At 38.3% G+C, this 20765-nt stretch overlaps 2 protein-coding genes across 3 annotated transcripts in view; both read left to right on the forward strand.

The window, feature by feature from the left end:
• Nucleotides 1–192: 192 nt before the first annotated feature.
• Nucleotides 193–4653, forward strand: angptl5 (angiopoietin-like 5). 2 transcript variants are annotated; one of them, XM_016542555.1, is made up of 9 exons: nt 193–233; nt 792–1200; nt 1534–1705; nt 2267–2370; nt 2451–2544; nt 2618–2721; nt 2836–2956; nt 3300–3485; nt 3707–4653. In XM_016542555.1, the coding sequence occupies exons 2-9, from the start codon at nt 1075–1077 to the stop codon at nt 4024–4026; spliced, it is 1227 nt and encodes a 408-aa protein (XP_016398041.1). In that variant the 5' UTR covers nt 193–233; nt 792–1074; the 3' UTR covers nt 4027–4653. The 2 variants fall into 2 exon arrangements, with proteins under 2 accessions (XP_016398041.1, XP_016398042.1); XM_016542556.1 differs by lacking the exon at nt 193–233 and adding an exon at nt 484–545 and having other exon boundaries at nt 813–1200.
• Nucleotides 4654–12390: 7737 nt separating this feature from the next.
• LOC107731462 (short transient receptor potential channel 6) overlaps nt 12391–20765 on the forward strand; it is a 10205-nt gene continuing 1830 nt past the window's right edge. The window contains exons 1-11 of the mRNA XM_016542554.1: nt 12391–12606; nt 13502–14249; nt 15515–15694; nt 16031–16195; nt 16530–16746; nt 16896–17123; nt 17466–17730; nt 18753–18948; nt 19222–19422; nt 19533–19589; nt 19683–19758. Coding sequence (XP_016398040.1) covers nt 12464–12606; nt 13502–14249; nt 15515–15694; nt 16031–16195; nt 16530–16746; nt 16896–17123; nt 17466–17730; nt 18753–18948; nt 19222–19422; nt 19533–19589; nt 19683–19758 — 2476 coding nt within the window. The 5' untranslated portion in view covers nt 12391–12463. The remainder of the gene's footprint in view (nt 12607–13501; nt 14250–15514; nt 15695–16030; nt 16196–16529; nt 16747–16895; nt 17124–17465; nt 17731–18752; nt 18949–19221; nt 19423–19532; nt 19590–19682; nt 19759–20765) is intronic.

Consider the following 20765-nt stretch of genomic DNA (forward strand, 5'->3'; position numbering starts at 1 on the left):
GTTCTTGAATTTCTTTAGATCGCGGCATGATGTGTTGCTCTTTAAGCATGCTTCACTTCATCAGACAGGTTCTATTTAAGTGAATTCTTGATTCAACAGGTCTGGCAGTAATCAGGCCTGGGTTTGGCTAGTGAAATTTAACTCAGCTTTCTAAAATAATGTGGTTAATCACAGTTAATCACATTTTTCATGATTTAGCAGGAAGGGGCAATTAATTTTTCACGTAGGGGCAGGTAGGTTTGGACAGCTTTTTTCCCCTTAATAAATGAAATCATCATTTAAAAACTGCATTTTGTATTTACTTGCATTATCTTTGTGTAATATTAAAATTTGTTTGATGATCTGAATCTTTTCAATGTGACAAATATGCAAAAAAAAACAAAAAATAGAAAGGGGGCAAAAAACTTTTCATGTCACTGTATCTTTCTTGGTGTGAACGGGCCGTAATGCCCAACAGATGGGTTCCTTAAGTGTATACTGAAGGACAATAACATGAAACCCTTTTGATCATGATCAAGAATTTCTGCATAGATGCCATGAGTACAGTGAAAATTACATATATATATATATATATATATATATATTGATGCATTTGGCATGCTTTTATTCAAATAAACTTGCAGTGAATTCAGTATATAGTTTGAATCAGGCTTATATAAATGGACTAGAATTTGCACAAATTAGCTTTGAAGATGCAACAAATGGTCTATTATAAAGAAAAATATACATTTATTAATCTATGTGATTTGAAGGTAATATATCTTAGTGTGTTTTCATTCTATCATATCCAGGATTTCCCTGTGTTTCGAAAGGAATGCATTTACGAATGCTGCTCTGGGTCCTGCTGATTCCCACCTCAACAGAAAGAAGTGTCACATTTCAGCATCTGGTTTTCATAGCCAATACAGGATGTTGTCGAAGTGCAATAAAGCAAAAGTACTTTAGAATGAAACAGAATTGGTCTGGACACTTTTTGTTGAGGTGAGAACAGCTGTTTGTGTTTTTTTGTGAGGTTTTCTTTCTTTTTCCTTTTTTTTTCTTCTGAAGCAAAGAGGCAGTCCGGTCCACAAGAGAATGCTGGAGAAAACTGCCGTCTCATTGGAAGGTGCACATCTTCACACTTTCACATGTGGGACTGCTGCATACACCAAAATGATCTGGATCACTTTATTTCTGCATCTTCTTGCATCATCAGCTGTGGTGAGTGTTGTAAACTTCTCCCTTCTGTAATTAATCTGTAATTAATGTTAATAAACCATAAAGTTTTTATTTAGATTCTTGCAATATTTGCTACAATGCATTAGTATTTCATTCTTATCACAATAAAATACTTTTAAGTCAACATATGGTGCTTATATAACAACTGGAAAAGGGTACTTTTTTAAGTGAAATATATAATTCAGTTTAATGTTAATGCAATAAATCATATTTTAAATTATATTTTACAAATTATTTATACTGTAAATGAATATTTTGTTGTATAATGCAACTTGTGAATATGTAATAATGCGTGGTATATTTTGTTTGTCTTAGAATATTAGCAGTACTAATCGCAATGATCCTGCTATATTGACTGGGGAATCTGAGGACGCCTCTCTTCAAGGCCAAAAAGAGCATTATCACAGAGACGCAGACAAAGACAAATGCACTATGCCATGTGAAATGACTGCAAAGCTAATGCGTGATGAGAAACATTCCTTGTGCAGTAGGTGTTCCATTTTTTTGTGCACACAGTGCACCCTGTGCATATGTGCATATTAATATGTGACCCTGGACCACAAAACCAGTCATAAGGGTCAATTTTTTTTAAACTGAATTTTATACATCATCTGAAAGCTGAATAAATAAGCTTTCTATTTTTGGCTGAGATACAACTATTGAAAATCTGGAATCTCAGGGTGCAAAAAAAAAATCTAAATATTGAGAAAATTGCCTTTAAAGTTGTCCAAATGAAGTTCTTATAGCAATGCATATTACTAATAAAAAATTTAGTTTTGATATATTTACAGTAGGAAATTGACTAAATATCTCCATGGAACATGATCTTTAATCCTAATGATTTTTGGCATAAAAGAAGAATCGATCATTTTGACCCATACAATGTATTTTTGGCTATTGCTACAAATATACCCATGCTATTTATGACTGGTTTTGTGGTCAAGGGTCACATATTTCAATAATTTACACACGCTTTACATTTACCCTTTGTCACTCTTTTAAACCCACTGTGGTTCTCACAGAGTTTAATGAAGGTTGTTTGTCTTAGGTAACCTCCAGCATACCATAGTGTCATATACAAGAAACACTAGGAAGTTGATCAGAGATCTCATTGATGAACAGCAGAAAGTCTCGGAATTCCTCTCAAGTCAGGTATTCTAAAATTTCCAAACTTCCAAACCGCATATCCTCTTCTGCATTCTTCAACATATTGCTTTGATTTCTTTTTCTAGATAATCGAGCTTATGGCCAAAGTAAACACACTCAGTTCAGATGTGCAGAGAAGCAACAGTGACATCTTTTCCGTAAAGCCAATGGAGTCCCACGGTGAGATGATTAACATGCTGTCAAATATTTATCATTTACACATCCTCATAGTGAATTCCCTTTCATTCCACAGGGAAAGACTGTAGTGACATCCAAGAGACGCTAGGTGCCGTTTCTCCAAAAATCCCTAGTGGAATTTATATAATTCAGCCAGAAAACACAGATGTTTCCTTTGAGGAAAGTACCTTCTTTTAGTTTTGTTTAAAAGCTTCCAACCACAGTTATTTTAATCTAAAAGCAAATCAAACATGGTTTTAGGTTTACACATGATGAATTAAGCATCTTAAACAGGTGTTCTGTGAGATGGATTACATGGAGGTTGGATGGACAGTAATACAGAGAAGGACGGATGGTCTCACTGACTTCAAACAAATGTGGTCACAGTACTTGGATGGATTTGGACACTTGCCAGGTAGGCTACCGTTAGTCAGTTAATGGGAAAGTTCACCCAAAAATTAAAATTCTGTCGTTTATCCACTCTCGTTGTTCCAAACCTTTATAAGTTTCTTTCTTCTGTTGAATGCAAACGAAGATATATTTTTTAGAATGTTAGTAACCAAACTAGTAATCATTGACTTCCATAGTCCAGAAAAAAAATACGAAAGTCAGTGGCTACCAGCAACTGTTTGGTTATCAACTTTCTTCAAAATATCTTCTGTCTTCAACAGAAGAAAGAAACTCATACAGGTTTCAGTTATACAGTTAATGTCTTAAATAATAAAAAACGGGTATTGAATTCATCTGTGTCTCTGAAGGTGAACACTGGTTGGGTTTGAGACAAATCTTCAATATTGTCAATCAAAGAAACACACGCTTCCAGCTGCACGTGTCTCTGGTCTCGCAAGATGACACCACCACCTATGCTTCATATGACAATTTCTGGCTTGAAGATGAAACCAAATTCTTTGCAATACACCTTGGCAGATATGCTGGTAGTGCAGGTCAGCCAATAGCAAATATTATTCCCAATAACACTGCTTTTTTCTTCAAAATTAGCATGGGAAATGCAAATAATGTCCACATATTCCTTGTGGGCCTGCTGATGATTAATTTATGAGTTGCACAGTCTAGAAACCTACTGACAAGTTACATTAAACATGCAATCTATCACAGTTTCTTTCTTACTCTCTTTCACTTTCACTTTCTCTTTCTTTTTCTGCAGGTGATGCTTTTCGAGGGTATGACCAAGAGCAGAATCAAGACACGGCCCCTTTCAGTACCTCTGACGTTGACAACGACGGTTGTTCTCCATTCTGCACTTTTGCTAATAAAGCTGTTGAGAGCTGCAGTGTGAACCAGAATAACACAGGATGGTGGTTTAACCAGTGTGGCAAGGCAAATTTGAATGGCTCACCATTGGACCAAGATCTCTCCACCCAGTCACATATCCACTGGGACACCTGGACCAAAAATGGCACGCTTGTCAAAATCAAATCAGTGACTATGAAGATCAGAAGAGTTGAGATCCCAAATTTAAAATAAATCGCTGAAGCTTCTGAAGCTTTTGCATTAAAGTGGAACAACTTATTATCTGGAGTCACTAAAAACTTGCATTTATGTCTGTGAGCTTTTCTAAAAAAGCAATTTTGGCATTGTGATTTAGTCCACCATGCTTTTTAATCCTGGGTCACAGCCCAAAATATTTATAATCTATTATTGTTATGAATAAAGGGAATTGTGTCATTACTAAAATGTTTTATTTACATGGAACCACGCTAGATTAAACCAAATAATTCAGTCTGAAAGAAACTGTCAAACTATGTGATGGAAATATTTTGTGTAATGGCCTCAGAAGGAGTCAAAAGGGTGTGTTCAACATAGAATGTTCAGAAAAGTGCAGACTAAAAGAATGCTCAGATCAAAGACCATGTCCCTATGATTAAATAATCTACACTTACCTAAAAAGTGCTTAAAACAGTAGAACTAACAGTCATATGACAAACCAATGACCAGATCAGTATAACCAATTACAGTGAAGAAGACTTGAGTGACATTGATTTTTACTCAACTACAAGGTATAAATGTTCATGCATCCTTCTGTTCAGGGAGTCTCTCTTGGTTGTTGTGACCAGTGGGCTCCCGGCCGTGAATAAAACTTTCATTCCTGCAAAAAGCAACTTGGGAGTGGTGTCTGGTATATGCTGCGCAGCTGAAGAATAGAAGTACTAAAGATTCTACGCTCAAAAGACCACCGCAAAGACAGTGTTGGAAGACTAGAGCCGTCCTCGGGCTGAGGTAACGGCGTACAACTGAGAAGGGCGGTGAGAGTGTATAGATGCTAAAGACCTGTATGCGTATGTGTGATTGAGGTAGTGATAGTAGCTTCTTGATGGGACACCGTCACCATACTTCAGGGAAGTATTGGATTATATTGTAAGTACGTTATTCGAGGAATTCAGGGAATTAGCTCGATACTGTAGTTCTTTGTATTGTATTGTAAGTATTCGGGGAATTCAGGGAATTAGCCCGAGATACTGTAGTTACTATATTAACAACTGTAGTTGTTTGAGTTGTCAGTGGTGAAGTCAGAGTAATATTGGGAATTTCCACAACAACTATCAACACTGGAAATTCCCAGGAATTCTCAATTGAATGTTTGCATGAGATTTTACTCAAAGCCTGTTTCCTCCATTTTCAGAGTAAACATAAAAATGCTAATTGTGAGATAGAGGTTAAAATAAAGTAATATAAAATAAAAATGTGTAAAAATCTATCTTGAATTTAAAATAAAATAAAGTAACACTGAGGTATAAAGTCACAGAGGAATAAAGTCACATAATTCCATGAGGTCACAGTTATGAGAAATAAAGTCACAATTTCAAGATATGAAGTCAAAGTCCTGAGAGTTTTGAAGGTTATTACAGTTTACTGAAACTTACACTAAAACTGAAACTAAATACCAAAAATAAAAGCCCTAGAAAAACTAACTAAGAACTAAACTGAAACTATCACACATTGCTTCAAAATGAAGCAGAAATGATCCTTTGATTTTAACATAATTTTTGAAAATGATTTTTGTTTTTAATACTTTGGACTACAGTTAATGAAGTGGGCCCAACAATCCCTAAAATGTAACTGGCCATCATAAAGTTCTACACTATGGATGGCCACCTCCTAAGTCAGAGGCAGGACCTTTAATCAAGCCATAACCTCTTTGATTTAAATCAAGCAGACAAGGATTGACAGTGAAGAGGTAATCAGTGACTGATGGAGAAATACCATTTTAACATTTTATTTATAAACTCTAATTAGGGCTTTTAAAGAATGTCAATTTAGTTGCACTCTTTGTATGGCAGAATTAAATTATGATAGAAGTTCAACAAGTCTGATTTACCATCAATGAGTAAAGCCCACCCTCATTTGAACAAGTATTAAGATCATCAGAGGACATGCAGTTGTCCATAAATCCATAAAATGCGGGCAAAGTTATGTTATGTTGGACTGAATAAGGAATCATTTTAACAACATTACACAAATTTGTCCCCTGCCAAGTAATTTACTCGTGTGAGAAATAGAAATAAAATAAAAATACAAATATAAATATAAATTAACGTAACTAATAACTAACAGACTTGGCACAATAATGGAAACTAAACTAAAAAATAATTTTAAATTGAAAATGAAATAAAAACAAACTTAAAAAATAATTTTAAATTGAAAATGTAAACTAAATTAAAAACCCTATATATTAAACTATAACAACTTTGTTATGAGTAATAAAGTTGCAATTCCAAGATCCAACCACATTGCGACATATAAAGTCACTTTGGGAGATTTAAAGTCGTAATTACAGAAACAAAGTCACAGTTGCATGATATAAATTCACATTGTTGGTTACACAGTAAAAACCGGTAATGTGTTCCTAAAAATATTTACTGAGCTCTCTCTTAGACTGCATTCATTAAGATTGATAAAAAAGATGTTATGATGTTCTGACAACAAAAAGCTTTTAGGTGACCAGGCACTTTGAAATGAGGGTGCACAGCAGTGTCGCTATTGACGTGGGTGGCCTATTGTTTGTCCTGATTCATTGGCAGGACAGAGATAATTAACACGCTTAAAATAAGCTGCATAGTGTGTGGGCCGCTATTAGCATCACTGTCCTTGGGTAAATATGTCAGTTGTTACGTGTGTATATGTTAAACCATCTGTACTATGTCTATTTAGAGCAAAGAATCCTGCCAAATTTTGTCCTGCCAAAGACTAAACAAAAAGTCCAGTTCTGCTGATGCGTTTCGTGAGCAGGACCTTGCCCTGGGTCTATGTGGGAGTCACCGTGAGAGAGTGGAGGGAAACCAGATTACACTGAACACCATGACAAAAGGGATGATTGTTTTAAAAGAGATATGGACAACGGCATTGTCTTCACTTAAAACTCTCGAAGATTAAGAATGCAAAATTTCCTCCCACACTGAAAAAAAAAAAGATTTTTCTGAAGTTGTAAATAAAACAGATTAAGTTATTGGAGAATTATTGGAGAATGTTAACAAGAAAAAACTATTTTGTTTTATTATTTTTTAATTTATTTATTGTTAGATACTCTGCCTTTATTGTTACATGCATTACTCATGCCATTTTTGAAGAAGTTTGTATATATATATATATATATATATATATATATATATATATATATATATATATATATATATATATATATATATATATATATATATATATATATATATATATATATATATATATATATATATATATATACAGTCATGGCCAGAAGTTTTGGCAGTGACATAAATTTTGTGTTTTGCAAAGTTTGCTGCTTCAGTATTTGTAGATAATTTTTCCACATGTTTCTATGGTATACTGAAAAACAATGATAAGCATATCATAAGTTTTGAATTGCTTTTATTGGCAAAAAATATATAATTAGTCAATATTTACAGTATTGACCCTTGTTCTTCATAACCTCTGCAATTCACTCTGGCATGCTGGATATTAGCTTCTGGTCCAAATCCTGACTGATGGAATGACCCATCCTGACCCATCAAGAAGTCGCTCTTGCAGGACGTTTTGATACCATTCTTTATTCATGGCAGTGTTTTTGGGCAGAATTATGAGAGAACCCACTCCCTCGGTTGAAAAGCAACCCCACACATGGATGGTCTCAGGATGCTTCACTGTTGGCACAACACAGGACTCATGGTAGCGTTCACCTTATCTTCTCTGAACAATCGATTTTCCAGATGTCCCAAACAGTCGGAAGGGAGCTTCATCAGAAGAATAACTTTGCACCAGTCTTCTGCTGTCCAATCCTTGTACTTCCTGCAGAATTTCAGTCTGTCCTTGACGTTTTTCTTGGAGAGAAGTGGCTTCTTTGCTACTCTTCTTGACACCAGGCCGTTGTCTAAAAGTCTTGGCCTCACCGTGTGTGCAGATGCTCTCACACCAACCTGCTGCCATTCCTGAGCAAGCTCTGCACTGCTGGAGACACGATTCTGTAGCTGACTCCTCAGGAGGAGACGTCCTGGCGCTTGCTGGACAACAAGGCCGTTGTCCAAAAGTCTTGGCCTCACTGTGCGTGCAGATGCACTCACAACAACCTGCTGCCATTTCTGAGCAAGCTCTGCATTGGTGGTGACACGATTGCGTAGCTGACTCCTCAGGAGGAGACAGTCCTGGCGCTTGCTGGACACTCTGGGACGTCCTGAAGACTTCTTCACTGCAGTCGAACCTCTCTCCTTGAAGTTCTTGATGATCCGGTAAATGGTTCTTTCAGGTGCAATATTCTTTGTAGCAATTTCCTTGCATGTGAGGCCATTTTGATGCAAAGCGATGATGGGTGCATGTTTTTCTTTGGAGGTAACCATTGCTAACAAGAACACAATGATTGGAAGCACTTCTTCCCTCCTTTTATAGCAATCAGTCTGCTCTTACAATCTAATTAGTATGATAGTGATTTTACCTGACTAGTAATCATTCACACTTTCACATGTGCTGCTGATATGATTAGTCGATTAATGCTAGCTGGTCATTTTGTGTCAGGATCAAAAAACTGTGAAATTAGTTTTTTTGTGAAAAGTTTCTTTTTTGGCCAATGAAGCATTTAGCAATTATTTAAAATGTATCTGATCACTCTACACAACAATCTAGAAACAATGTGAATGAACACCACAACAGCTTAAGCTGCAAACTTTGCAAAAAACAACATTTATGTCACTGCCAAAACTTTTGGCCATGACTGTATATATATATTTTTTATATCATTTACATGGTGGAATTTTCAGTTCACAGCAAGTGACCTACAGACTTCTTTGGAGTGTTTCAATTTAGTCATGGAGTGTCACAATTTATACCTTTTATATTAATATACACAACGTATTAATATCTAATTAATATGTATAAGCTATCGTTCAAAAGTTTGTGGTTGGTAAGATGTTTTTAATGTTTTTGAAAGAAATCTTTAATGCTCAGCATGTCACGAACTACTGTGTGGAAGCGAGGAGCACGAAGACGAAGGAGATTTCATTTAACACACTTTAATATTCCAGACAGTGGGTAACACAGGGCAGGCAGGAGACACACATAGCACATAACAAAAACAATACCGGACAAAGGAATCACAGGACAGACTACACTATAAGTACTAACACAAACAAGGGTAATTAACATGACACACCTGAACCAAATAACACAATCAAACATGAGGGAAAACTAGGTCACGGAGAGCACATGGGGATAAAAACCCACACACAAACAGTCCAGGGGTGTGACAGTTCGCCCCCATCCCGGAAAGCGCGTCCTCACGCCGCAGGAACAACAAAGGGAGGGACGGAGGGGAACTCAGGAGGAGGTTCGGGTGGAGGACGGAAACCCGGGAGGAAAACGGCAAACAGAGTCCAGGGTGGAGACGACAGAGGGAGGAGCCAGGGAGGAGACTGGAGGGACTTGGAGTAGGAGGAGCCAGGCGGGACCCAGGGCACAGCCATGAAGGTGACCCACGGTGGAGCTGACGGAGGGAGGAGCCATGGTGGAGGAAGGGCTGACGACTCCAGGGGGCCAACTGACAGCGGCGGAGCAGGTGGAGGAAGGGCTGACAACTCCAGGGGGCCGACCGACAGCGGCGGAGCAGGTGGAGGAGGAGCTCAAGGCCGAGACGGAGAGCTGATGAGCCAGGGTGACGAGGAAGATCCAGAGGGCCAAGGCGGAACAGATGGCTCCGGCGACCGAGGTGGAGGCGGGGATCCGGAAGGCCACGGTGAAGCCGAAGGGAAGGAGGAGCCTGACAGAGCCGGAGGGACGAGGTGCAGCCGGAGGAGTGGAGTCCCGAGGCGACAGATGGTCGACGACTGACCAAGGTGGAGCCGGAGGGATGAGGGAGCCCGGCGGAGCCGGTGGACTGACGGGCCACAGTGGAAAGGAGGGAGCTAGGAGCCATGGTGGAGCCGCTGGGTCGACGGGCCGAGGTGGAGTTCGGTACTCAGAGGCTGGAGGCTTTACGGCTTTACGGCTGCTTTAGTTTTATTGTCCTCAGCAATTTTTATACAAGCATTTAATGTCAACAAATTGGGCCGGCCCGAGACGAGTGAGTCTCAAGAGTGTTTAGTGTTAAATGGGAGTTTGTTGACTGATGCCTTTTATCTTTTCCTTTCTTGGAAGCACAGATGACCTGCCCTCAGCAGAACCACGGCCCCAAATGTTCCTCTCCATCTTACAAAATCCTTTTCCATTCTCCAGCCATGACGCCGATGAAGACTGGCAGACCCGCAGTGATCCCACCGCACAGATGGTGAGCAGAGGGGCTGCCAGACGACAGCGGTGGAGGAGGCATGAGCTGGAGGTTGGGTGGGCATTTGTGAGCCTCCGGGCTCTCAGGACTGGTGTGCGCTGCCCACACACACCAAATCACGACTCCCAGCACCGGGACTGCGTCAGACAGGGGAACGACAGGGCTGTCAGACAGTTCAGGGCAGACTGGTAAGTCCGAGGAAGGTGGGAGGAGAATGGGCATGTCCGCATATAAATCTGCCTCCCAGTCTATTAAGTCCCCAGAGCCCAGGGGATGCTCACCCTCAGCGGTGGTGCAGTGGGCGGGGCTTCTCTCCAAGCCCTCGCGCTCCCTCACATAGTCCACCGGCACAGGCTCAGTTGCTGGCTCTCGCACCTGGTCTGAAGTCACTTGAAGCTCTGGCTCCGAGGCGATCCTCAACTCTGTCGCTCCTATAGGCGATGGCTCATTGGTCGCGACAGGCTCGGGCTCGGGCTCTCCGTCATCTGTGGGCTCAGGCTCTTGCTCCGCACAGCGGGGTGATGGTGGGCTGGGCTCTGGGTCTGGCTGTGTTTTGGATCGGGGCCGGACGCTCTCCAGACACCGGATAATTGCCTCCCTCCAGCACAGTCCAGTGGTGTCTGGGAGGTCGACGGGGAAGTGGAGGTCGACAGTGTGTTCAGTGTGGCATCATCCAACGCTGTTGACACGGCGAGCTCACAGAACTCCCTCGCATATTCCAAGAAGGGCAGGTCTTTACGGGCTAGGGAGGTGAATTTAGCGGCGGTGTCCATGGAGGGGAGAAAAAAAAAAACACTATCAAAATACAAGAAAACAAAACGAGGAGAAAAATGCGACGCTCACTTTTCTTTGTTTTTGTTTTGTTTCTTTGTTTTCTTTGTTTTTTTTCATATTCTCTCACAAACTACTGTGTGGAAGCGAGGAGCACGAAGACGAAGGAGATTTCGTTTAACACACTTTAATATTCCAGACAGGGTGGGAAATTGTCATGTAAAAATAAATAACAACTGTTTAGATGCAAGAACCTTGTGTTATAAGATGACTTCAGCTGGGAAAGCTGCTACAATAAAGTATAATATGGCCCTTTTCAGATTATTCACACAGACTAAGGTTTTAGACTTTAATAAACTGCAATACAACCATTTATTAAAGGAACTATCTATAAAGTTGCATTGCAACAAGCATGGGCCAAAGGCAGATGGTTATCTTGTCACTGGAAATAATAAAAAAATAGTCTAAAAATAGTCACTCTGATAGTCATCAGTGTCAGGGCCTATCAACATGAGAATAGAAACAAGACAGTGGCTTCCCATGACCCACTGTGTGGGTTACCTTTTGACCCATTGGTTTGGCTCACATACTCAGTTAAGATTTCTGAGGCAGTATACTCTGCACTACAGCACGTACACATTAGTCATGTGGGTATACTGTACACACACACACACACACACACACACAGAATGCCAGAGAGAGGCAAAATAAAGCGAATCAAAAGTGTGATGCCGCCGCTGAATGTACATTGATGATTGGTCAGTCTGGAATTCCATTGAAGCTATTTCCCACAGTTTACAGAGAGCTGGGTGCTCGTAATGAACACACAAGATGTAGAGGTTTATTGGGAGCGCTGAAACAGACCCAAAGGGATTCTACATCTGCACTCCGTCACTGAGTTTTGATTTTGGAAGCTGAAAGCAGATTTTAATCACCGTTCCTAATACAAACAGAGAGGAATATAAAACGTAAGACTTATTTTGAAAGGTGAGGGAGCTGCATGTGGCATTTCTGCAATTTCTTCAGTGATTCTTCATATTGAAAATGTTACTAATCATTGGATTCTGTTATCTGTCTAATGGTGAAATCAGAACTAAATGCTTTAAGCTTCATTGAGTTTGATCAAATAAAACAAGCAAGAAAGAAATTTTTTTTTTTTGATTTCGTAAACCATGAAGATTGTTATATTTCTCATTTATAGCCAATGAGTAGAAAAGAACATTCAGAATTCCTCTGTGCTCTGCACTATCTCAAGACTTAAACGGGATCATAACAAAGGATTGTAGAAGATGGTGACTTGCCAGTGTGTAGCGCACACTCAATCACTCACAGCTGGATGTTTGGATAACAGGATGTGTTAGCTTTGCTGTATTCACATTTCGGACGTGAACTGCCTCAGTTGGAAGTATGAATCAAAGGAGACCTGTTCTGGAGGATGGAAATAAATCAAAGTATCACACAATTGAAAAGAGGAACAGAAGTAAAGACAATCTACTGATGAACGAAGACTTTGGAGAGGACTGTTATGGCAGTTATGGACACTACCATGGGTGAGTTGGTCAAGTTTGTTGTACGTACTGTATGTTTAGTTGCCATTGCCTTCTAAGATAATATATACCGGTAGTTCAATGTCCTGACCTTAAACTGTCACTCAGTATTCAATGAAATATCTCTCAATTGGTTTGTTCATTTAAAATGTCAGGTTTCATTAATTTGGCTTTAGAAACTAGTAATGCAATTAAAAAGCTTATCATGCAAAAGTCATTAGCATTAATGCCTGTTTATCAACCTATCGGCTATAAACCATTGTTTGCATTTGTTTGTGTGAATAAATGTTATGTTACTGGATGGAGACAACAGCAAAAATAATCTTATGAAGATTTAATATGTATTATTCAAAAACATACACATATATATATGTATACCATTACATTTTACATTTCATTAATGTATACTATAATGCAATATTAATATAATTTTAATACATTAATTGTTTCATTCTCTTTCTCTATAATTATTAATTAACTTTTAAAGACAATATTAACATTATATTTTTTAAATACATAATTTGTTTCGGCAACATTACACATTACAAGCATTAATATATATTGTGATAATATAATATTTATTAATACAATAATATAACATTAATTTAATATGATAATATTTTATTATATAGATTAGTAATTAAAGTTTTATATAAAATACGTATACATTTGTTTTAAAATAAATATACATCAATAAAATACACAAATACAATGCTGTACAATGCATAGGCCATACTGAATATACTGTATATACTATAATGTATAATGAAAAATGACAGTGCAACATTTGGAAGATTGGTAACTGGTTATTTTCGAGTAACTTAAGTGGTGTGAATAGTTAAAAACATTTTATGAAATAGAGGCCACAGTACACGTTTTTCATCTGTTTTAATCATAGTGAGAACCTGGCCAGACAGGCGCTACCCAAGGGCAGAAGGCAGGCCGTGCGAGGGGCAGCCTACATGTTCAATGCCCATCCCAACAGCCTAACCCCAGTAGAGGAACGTTTCCTTGATGCCGCCGAGTATGGAAACATACCTGTGGTGCGCCGAATGCTTGAGGAGATCCCTGAGCTGGACGTTAACTGTGTGGACTACATGGGCCAGAATGCATTGCAGTTGGCGGTGGCAAACGAGCACTTAGAAGTAACAGAACTCCTGTTGAAGAAAGACAACCTGTCGCGTATTGGGGATGCACTTTTGTTGGCCATCAGCAAAGGATACACCAGGATTGTCGAGGCCATTTTGAGCCACAAAGCTTTCGCCGACTCCAAGAGACTCACAGCGAGCCCTAGTCAGGCTCCAATGCATGATGATTTTTTTGCGTACGACGAAGATGGCACTCGCTTTTCTCATGACGTCACTCCAATCATTTTAGCATCTCATTGTCACGAATATGAAATCGTGCACATTCTTCTTGGAATGGGTGCTTGCATTGAGCAGCCACATGACTACTTTTGTGCCTGCAACACCTGCAATTATCATCAAAAGTATGATTCTTTCTCGCACTCCCGCTCGCGTATCAATGCGTACAGGGGATTGGCCAGTCCAGCGTACCTCTCTCTGTCCAATGAGGATCCTGTGTTGGCGGCCCTGGAGCTCAGCAATGAGCTGGCTTCCTTGGCCAATATTGAAAAAGAATTTAAGGTACAGCAATTAAGTCCTAGTGGGAACCAGGCCTGTTTGTCATTTAAAGGGATAGTTCACTCAAACATGAAAATCATGCATTTTTATTACAAATTAGAAGAATGTACTTGCCATTGTTTTCCAAGTAAATAACTTGAAAGTGAGCACCAGTTCACACATTTCACATTTTGTCACACATTTTTTGTGTAAGCAGACTGAAATCATTATTTTAGTATTATTTATATACTTATTACAGTTTTTCTCGATTGCTAACACACTAACTGATTCATTTGGCCCAATTTTTCAAATCATTCATACAGTTCTCGAAACAAAGACACTTTCTCAAAACTTTTAACACATTTCACCTGTTTGCACACTCGTTCCAATTTGCTCAGTGTTTTCTGCAAAACTCTACACAAAAACGCCATCATTTTGCACAGGTTTAACCATGTTCTCATTCAGAAAACACAAACACACAATATAATTAACTTCACAAGCATCAAAAAATGAACTCAAACAGTGCACATTTATCCATGTCTGAACATTCAGTAGCAAAACTGATGACACACCAGTCAGAATCTTAGGATGATATGCACAGGAGCACAAGTGTTTATGAGTTTTGGCAAAAAGAGAACATGTTTTTGACTAAAGTATTTGATTTTGACCTGGAAGTTTGAAGTATGCACAAGTTGGTGTATAGTTTTGAGATCGTGTTTATATAGTTGTGAGAAAATGGTGAATTGTTTCATGAATTGTGTGTTAGCAATCGAGAAAAACTGTAATATATTGAATTAGCTTTTATTTTTGTTTTCAGTTTTAATTTTAATTTATGTTTAACAATAACAACATTGACTTAAATTTTACCAAATTTTTCACTAAAAATGTCAAATACTGCATATGCAGATTGACATCAATGTGACATGACCGTTAACTTGAACCATTGTGTGTCGGGTGACCAATAGACATACTGCTTCTTTGAATACATAAAAGTGCATGTGAGAAATGACAACTAAGTAGAGGAAAAGAATATAAGTGAATAACCAATTATATTTGTTCATCACACAAATCAATCATATAATGTCATAGGACACGGAATATAGACCATAAATTGTATAAACTTATTTCATGATTTACTGTCATTTTGAAACTCGGCGACCAGTACATTCTTCAATACTTCTCTTTTTGTGTTCCACAGAAGAATTTTTACAGAATTTTCATTTTGGTTGAACTATTCCTTTAAATATGTAAAAAGATTGCATGTTCTTTGTAATGATTATCTTCCTCAGAATGAATATAGGAAACTTTCTATGCAATGCAAAGACTTTGTTGTGGGGCTTCTGGACCTGTGTCGGAGTACAGAGGAAGTGGAAGCCATTCTGAATGGTGAAGAGGATGAGACTTTAGAAGTGCCTGGACGACCAAGTCTCATTCGCTTAAAACTCACAATAAAGTACGAACTGAAAAAGGTAAATACAAAAAAAACAAAAAAGAAATCTCATAATCTGCTTTCAAATCCCTGTTGAAAAACCAGCATATGCTGGTTAGGTATGTTTTGAAGCATGGCAGCTGGTTTAAGATGGCCTGAAGCTGGTTAAAAGCTGGTTCTGAGCTGGTTATGAGCTGGTCCTGAGCAGAAGCTAGTTGCTCAACCAGGGCCAGCTCATGAAGGACCAACTAAGAACCAGCTTTAACCAGCTCAAACCAACTGCCATACTTAAAAACATACGTAACCAACATATGCTGTTTTTTTCAACAGGGATTCTATCTCAATATGCTTCTTTTGATTTATTTGTCCCAAACAGTTTGTGGCCCATCCTAACTGTCAACAACAGCTCTTATCAATATGGTACGAAAACCTGCCCGAACTCAGGCAGCAGACCACCGCCATTAAGTTCCTGGTGGTTTTAGGTGTTGCAATTGGACTTCCCTTTCTAGCAATGGTGTATTGGGTGGCACCATGCAGCAAGGTAAGTACGTTCACACAAAGGTATCCTGTTTATATAACACTGGCGAAAATTAGATGTATTACATTTCGAACATACAGTACATGTCTAAAGTATTGAGCAATGGCTTTAATATGAATCATTAAATGAAATCTTTGCTCAGTAAGACTGTTCCCATGGTTGTAAATTATAGCAGTGCTTAAAATATCCACCATATCCTATGAGTCACAGTAATGTTGATAAGGATATCAGGCTGATAAGCAGTAATGTACAAATATACAATAGAAGAATGTATCCACAGCACATGAAATCTTTTGTTAATCGCACCACAATCAGTAAAAAATCATGTTACCAACAGATGGGAAAGATCATGCGTGGCCCTTTCCTTAAGTTTGTGGCACACGCGGCCTCCTTCACTATTTTCCTTGGCCTTTTGGTCATGAACGCTGCAGACCGCTTTGATGGGACAAAGCTACTTCCAAATATGACCATTCATGACTATCCAACGCAGCTGTTTCGTATGAAAACAACTCCCTTTACATGGATGGAAATGCTCATCATTTCCTGGGTCATAGGTTTGTTTCTGACTGATTTTTAACTTGTCAAAGGTTACTACTCTACTACAATCTGTATTTAGAGAACAAAATGTACAGTTCATTTGCATGTCCCAAGACAAACTGCATGTTGCAACATTCATTTCTGTGTTTTAATGTCCTTTGCACAGGGATGATTTGGGCAGAGTGCAAGGAGATCTGGTCCCAAGGTCCAAGAGAATATCTGCTTGAGCTTTGGAATTTGCTAGACTTTGGAATGTTGGCCATTTTTGTGGCATCCTTCATCTCAAGGATAATGGCTTTCTGGCATGCATCTGTAGCACAATGCTATGTTGATGAGCACTACACTGATTTAACCAATGTAACTTTGCCTTTTGAGGTGGGATACTTCCAGTTGGGTGAGTGATTGTCCTGTCAAGTTAGGAAAATGTACATATAATGTACATATTTGTATAATGTAGTTATACAAAATTACAATTTAACCTATCTGGCTAAATCATTGGCTTGATTGCACAGATACTATTTAAACTGAACTGAGCTGGATGATGACATCACTGAATTCAATGATGAACTGCCTTTAACCGAAAAATTGAGTGTTTACTATTGTCACTTTGCATTATTGACACACTATTTTCCTAATTAATGCTGTACAGTTGCTTTGACACAATCTGTATTGTTAAAAGCGCTATATAAATAAAGGTGACTTGACTTGACTTGACTAAATATCTTTTTTGTTCCAGCTCGGATTGACTGGCTCCCGTCTGATCCTCAGTTAGCTTCTGAGGGCTTGTATGCCATTGCAGTGGTCCTGAGCTTTTCTCGAATTGCGTACATCCTGCCAGCGAATGAGAGCTTTGGACCACTGCAGATATCTTTGGGACGAACTGTGAAGGACATCTTCAAGTTCATGGTTATCTTCATTTTAGTCTTTCTGGCCTTCATGATTGGAATGTTCAACCTCTTCTCATATTATCGGGGCGCTAAACAGAATGAAGCTTTCACAACGTGAGTAGAAATACAGTCATGGTGATTTTGCCCATTAAAGGCAGGGTAGGTGATTTCGGAAAGGCTAGCAATAGCAAACTAGCTCCCACACTCCCTGCTCAGATGCTAACCAGCGACACGATAAGAGACGGCGTCGGTGGAGGGGGTCATTGCAACACTGTCAGATTACCTCATGTCTCATTCACCGGTGAGAAAACATTACAGTACAAAGCACATAATATTACAATAATAACGCCTTCCATTCCCGCTCTGTCTGCAATAGCATAATGGACCAAGCTGATGACGTATAATGTCTGCGCGAACAGGTTGTGAAGAGGTATGTAAATACATAGGTTGACAAACAGGTCGGAAAGCGTATTGTAAACTTCAGACCGAGGAATATGATTGGATGAACATTTTATGGTCCTACGCCTTCCACAGATGATATAAATACATTTAGACCACTTAACTTAGTGATTGCTATCGGGATGTGAAGAGACTTTCAACCAGCACAACAAAACAGTTTTTTAACCAAATCACCTACCCTGCCTTTAAGCCATGTTCCTGAATCATCATCTTTTCTTGATCCTGGTACAACACTATTATTAAAGAGACAAAGTCATAAGTATAATTATCATTTACTACTCTTATAATAAGAGGAAAATATAAGACAGATAGATACATAGATAGATAGATAGATAGATCGATAGATAGATTGATTCAGCTTTGCCATTACAGGAATAAACTACATTTTTAAATACATTAAAATAGAATACATTTCTTTTAAATTGTAATAATATTTCACAATATATATATATATTTTCAAATAAATGCAGCTTTGGTGAGCATAAGAGTCTTCTTTCAAAAACCTTAAAAAATCGTTCCGACCCCAAATTTTTTGAACAGTAGTTTAAATACACAGTGAATTGATCCATGAACATGTCGTAGTTGGCAAAATAAATGTGCTTCTTATGAGAAAAGGAAATGTTTCTCAATTTTAACTTCCTTCAATAAATATATATCTTCTCTCTATGTCTCTGTAGTGTAGAGGAAAGCTTCAAAACATTGTTTTGGGCAATATTTGGCCTTTCTGAAGTCAAATCAGTAGTCGTGAACAATGGACACAAGTTCATCGAGAACATTGGCTATGTTCTCTATGGAGTTTACAATGTCACAGTGGTCATCGTCCTACTCAACATGCTCATTGCTATGATCAACAATTCCTTTCAGGAGATTGAGGTACTTGATGTCTTCTTTGTTAATGTCTTGATATTTCTTTTGAAGAGCTGCTGACATGATAAATCTGCTGACATGGAATCTGTAAATCTGTATTTAAGATTTTGTGCTGATGAAGCACCCCAGTGTAGAGTTTTTGCATATTATGGAAAAAAACAACCTTATCTCCTCAGAATGGGCTAATTAGTTTGACTGCTTAATTAGTTTTAACTGAACTAAACCATTTTCTTTCACATCTCGTACTTCTGCACATTAGTGTTTCCTGGCTTCTTGCAGGATGATGCAGATGTGGAGTGGAAGTTTGCCCGGTCCAAGCTTTGGTTCACCTACTTTGAGGAGGGCCGGACTCTCCCTGTGCCTTTTAACTTGGTTCCCAGTCCCAAATCTGTTCTGGGTCTGGTTATGGGGGCTAAGGGTCTTTTGCAGGAGCTTTTCAACAGACACAAAGCCATTATGAAGGGGTCTGAGCTCAGTGAGGTGAGGAAAATCCCCTCTAATTCTACATTACAGTAAGAAAATTCAGTGTGACACTCATAATAAATGAATCCATTTATATTGCTCTTGTGATTTGTTGGATCGTAATTCAGTTGGGACAGAGCAAAACTTGTCAGGACAAATCTCTTCCTAGCTCCAGTCGATATCAGGCATGTTTACTTCCACTTTTATGCTATGCATAATAGCATATTAATTGCTTGTTTGCAATTTGACATTGAATTTACTGCATTTAATCTGTACAGAAAATTATGAAGCGTCTTGTTAAGCGATATATCATCAAAGCTCAAAATGACAAAGAATGTGATGAAGTCAATGAAGGTGAGTGGATTTAAGCTTTCATAAAAGCAATAATTCACAAAATATATACAGTGGTGGCCAAAATTATTAGAACACCTGACAGATCTGAAAATATTGACCTTTTTTGCCTCCAAAACATGATTTAATTTCATAATGTTCATGAAACATGCAGATGGTTGTTCTGAGCACAACAAACATCAGATGAAGTGAGTCGTACTGTTTTTATCCAATTTTAAATGTAATATTTGATATGTCCACCTTTTTTCAGCAATAATTGCAGCACATCTCTCTGGCATAGTGTCAGTATATTTCCTGAGAACTTCAACACTAATGTTATCCCATGTCTTCTGCAACTCATGCCAAAGGCTTTCCTTTGAATGTACAATAGATCTGTCCAGTTTATTTTCCAAATCGCCCCAAATTTGCTCGATGGGGTTGAGATCCGGAATTTGAGGGGGCCAGTCCATCATTTTTAATGTTCCAGCAGATTCCTTCCATCGCAGGTAGTTTTGGCAATAGTTCGTTTTATGGGTATTGTAATGACCAATTCAACAAAAACAACTGAAACCTCTTAAATATGCCAAGTGTTCTAACAATTTTGGCCACCACTGTATTTATTTTCAGAGTCATTAATGGTAAGAGTCGTGTCAAAAAATAACAAATGCAAATTCCATTATGTGTCCGACTGAAAAAATAAAAGCAAAGGGGTCTGAAACAGCGCAAGTGTAACGAAATAATGCATTTTGGGGTGAAATATGTCTTTGTTTTCACTGTATAATTAGAATATACTCAAAGAAAGTTTTATGATTAATATTTTGGTTACACTTTATTTTAAGGTGTCCTTGTTACAGTGTAATTATACATTTAAGTACTGAGTAATATTAATCAACTACATTATGGTTAGGATTAGGATTAGGGTTTGGTTTAGGGTTACTTGCATGTAATTATGCATCAATTTTTTGTTATTGTAATAGTAAGTACATGTAATGTGTAACAAGGACACCTTAAAATAAAGTGTTACCATATTT

Source organism: Sinocyclocheilus rhinocerous, unplaced genomic scaffold (genome assembly GCF_001515625.1).
Source record: "Sinocyclocheilus rhinocerous isolate Xijiao unplaced genomic scaffold, SAMN03320098_v1.1 scaffold2988, whole genome shotgun sequence".
In the NCBI taxonomy this organism is placed as follows: Eukaryota; Metazoa; Chordata; class Actinopteri; order Cypriniformes; family Cyprinidae; genus Sinocyclocheilus; species Sinocyclocheilus rhinocerous.

Bases quoted from the DNA above. Each gene is read 5' to 3' on its own strand.
- angptl5 (XM_016542555.1), top strand. From the start codon at position 1,075: ATGCTGGAGAAAACTGCCGTCTCATTGGAAGGTGCACATCTTCACACT. The intron at 1,201-1,533 runs GTGAGTGTTGTA...TGTTTGTCTTAG, and splicing joins TTCTTGCATCATCAGCTGTG to AATATTAGCAGTACTAATCG. The intron at 2,371-2,450 runs GTATTCTAAAAT...TTCTTTTTCTAG, and splicing joins CGGAATTCCTCTCAAGTCAG to ATAATCGAGCTTATGGCCAA.